The sequence below is a fragment of the Chiloscyllium plagiosum genome, chromosome 45 (assembly GCF_004010195.1).
Source record: "Chiloscyllium plagiosum isolate BGI_BamShark_2017 chromosome 45, ASM401019v2, whole genome shotgun sequence".
NCBI lineage: Eukaryota > Metazoa > Chordata > Chondrichthyes > Orectolobiformes > Hemiscylliidae > Chiloscyllium > Chiloscyllium plagiosum.
In genome coordinates this window covers 3,397,771-3,399,767 of record NC_057754.1, presented here as the reverse complement: position 1 = coordinate 3,399,767, position 1,997 = coordinate 3,397,771, and the positions used below count along the sequence as shown (strand labels likewise).

The 1,997-nt window shown below is 53.7% G+C and overlaps 1 protein-coding gene across 9 annotated transcripts in view; it reads right to left on the bottom strand.

Annotated features, from left to right (window-relative positions):
* Window positions 1-590: 590 nt before the first annotated feature.
* The window catches only part of nudt22 (nudix (nucleoside diphosphate linked moiety X)-type motif 22), a 41,809-nt gene continuing 40,402 nt past the window's right edge, over window positions 591-1,997 (bottom strand). For 8 of the 9 annotated variants that reach the window (XM_043682637.1, XM_043682636.1, XM_043682638.1 and 5 more), the window contains one exon: window positions 591-1,545. In XM_043682637.1, coding sequence (XP_043538572.1) covers window positions 1,438-1,545 — 108 coding nt within the window. In that variant the 3' untranslated portion in view covers window positions 591-1,437. The remainder of the gene's footprint in view (window positions 1,546-1,997) is intronic. The other variant, XM_043682635.1, reaches the window with a different exon arrangement.

Here is a 1,997-nt window from a genome sequence, read left to right as displayed (position 1 = left end):
GGGTAGGGGAGTCCAAAAGTAGACAGCATAGCTTTAAGGTGAGAGGGGAAAGATATAAAAGGGATGCAAGGGGTAAGTTTTTCACTCAGGGGGTGGTCCATGTATGGAATGAGCTGTCAGAGGGAGTGTTTGAGGCTGGTCCAATAACAACCTTTAAAAGGCATCTGGATGGGGACATGAATAGGAAGGGTTTATAGGGATGTATGATTCTATTTACATATATCGATATACACACAGGTTACATGGCAGTCCACAGCTGGCAGGTCTGTTTCCCATTCCCGGGAGATGGGGGGAGAGTCACCCTGTGGATGGACCCCAGCTCCCCTATGCTGTCTTCTGTACTCCTCCCCTCTCACCCGGGGCTGGGTACCCTCTGCTTTTCCAGCTCCTGGCTTCAAACTGATCCAATTTACCGAGAGCAGGCTCGTGTTGAGTCCGGCCTCGGTCCTCCATCGCCGTGGTTACCAGGGCCCACAGGACCTTCAGGTGGGCGCCATACCTCCCCTCCCCATTCTCCTACCCACCCACCCGGCTCCCCAGCACTCGAGATCCACTCTCCTTGAGTGAGAGGCTGGGCCCTGAACTAGCTCAGACTCCAGCAAACTCCAATTTGCCCTCCACGTGCTTTGCGGAATATTTCTTTCCCATTAAACCCCTTACATAAATACATTGCCCCTCCTTAATAGCCCCTGGTTAAAGGGGGGAGGAGGGGTGCAATGAGCTGCCTCCTTGAGCCACAGTAGGGGCAGCCATGGGCTGCCAACTCCCTTCCCTCTCCCCCGCCAATTCCTCAGCAATTACCCTCCTGCCTTGTGGGGCCAGCAGTTGAGCTCAGGACCCTTTAGCCCACTGAGAAATGAGGGTAGATCATGACTGACAGAAACTAATGAGAGCGAAGAGTGCGTGAGGGGGCTGGGGTTAGGGACACAGTTTCCACTTGATGAAGCACACCATCGGGATGCAATGAGGTCAGGCACGGTGCTATGTGAATGCAGATTCTTTAATTGATGTTGAGTTTCCACAGCTCTAACCCGATGTACTGGCCACCCTCGGTTATTGTTACCCCTTCACTCTGTCACAATCAGAGAATGGCTCCATCACAGGAAGTGGCCATTCGGCCCCTCTGTCGTTACTGCGCTGGCTCTGTCCGTGAGCCAACTCCCGATGCTACCCTGCCCATCTCTTCCCCGATACAGGCACAACGGACTGAATGGCCTCCTTACCACTCAGCTGGCTCGAGCAGCACAGATCCTGGAGACAATGTATACCGCGTTCACCAACCCCCCCCCCCACCACACAGAGACAGAGAGAGACAAACCGACAGATTCCGATGCCCAGAAACATGTCCATTGTACTTTGTGCTTTCCTAGAGCATGCCGTTTCCCAACTCAGTATTGAAGGTCCAGTGTCACAGTTCCAGTTCTGCTCGGAGAGGGTTCAAGATGCCCAGGAGGGGCGCACGAGTGTGTAGAGCTTGACGGCGCCCTTGGCTGACGGGCACAGCTCTTGCCAGCTTTCCGCATCTTCCTCCAGTTTCAGGACGTCCTGCAAAAAACAGGCAGTCAGACCTTCATTCCCAAAGCTGAAAATGCGTTGCTGGAAAAGCGCAGCAGGTCAGGCAGCATCCAAGGAGCAGGAGAATCGACGTTTCGGGCATGAGCCGTCATTCCCATAGTGCCTGCCCACTCCTCCCATTGTCACAGGGTGATGGAAACATAATCTCTCAGTGCAATCGCTGAGGTGAAGGCCAGGGACAATGCTGCCAGCAGCCAGGCATTAATGGACCACATCGCAGAACCCAGCAGCTGAGTCAAGGGAATCAGAATTCGGCACAACTATCGATTCACTGGCTCTTTAAAGCAGTAACAGACCAAACCGCCCCTGCCATGACCCTTATTAACCACAACTTAACATGTCTGGCAAGGCACAATCAGAGCTGAAAATGTGTTGCTGGAAAGGCGCAGCAGGTCAGGCAGCATCCAAGGAGCAGGAGAATC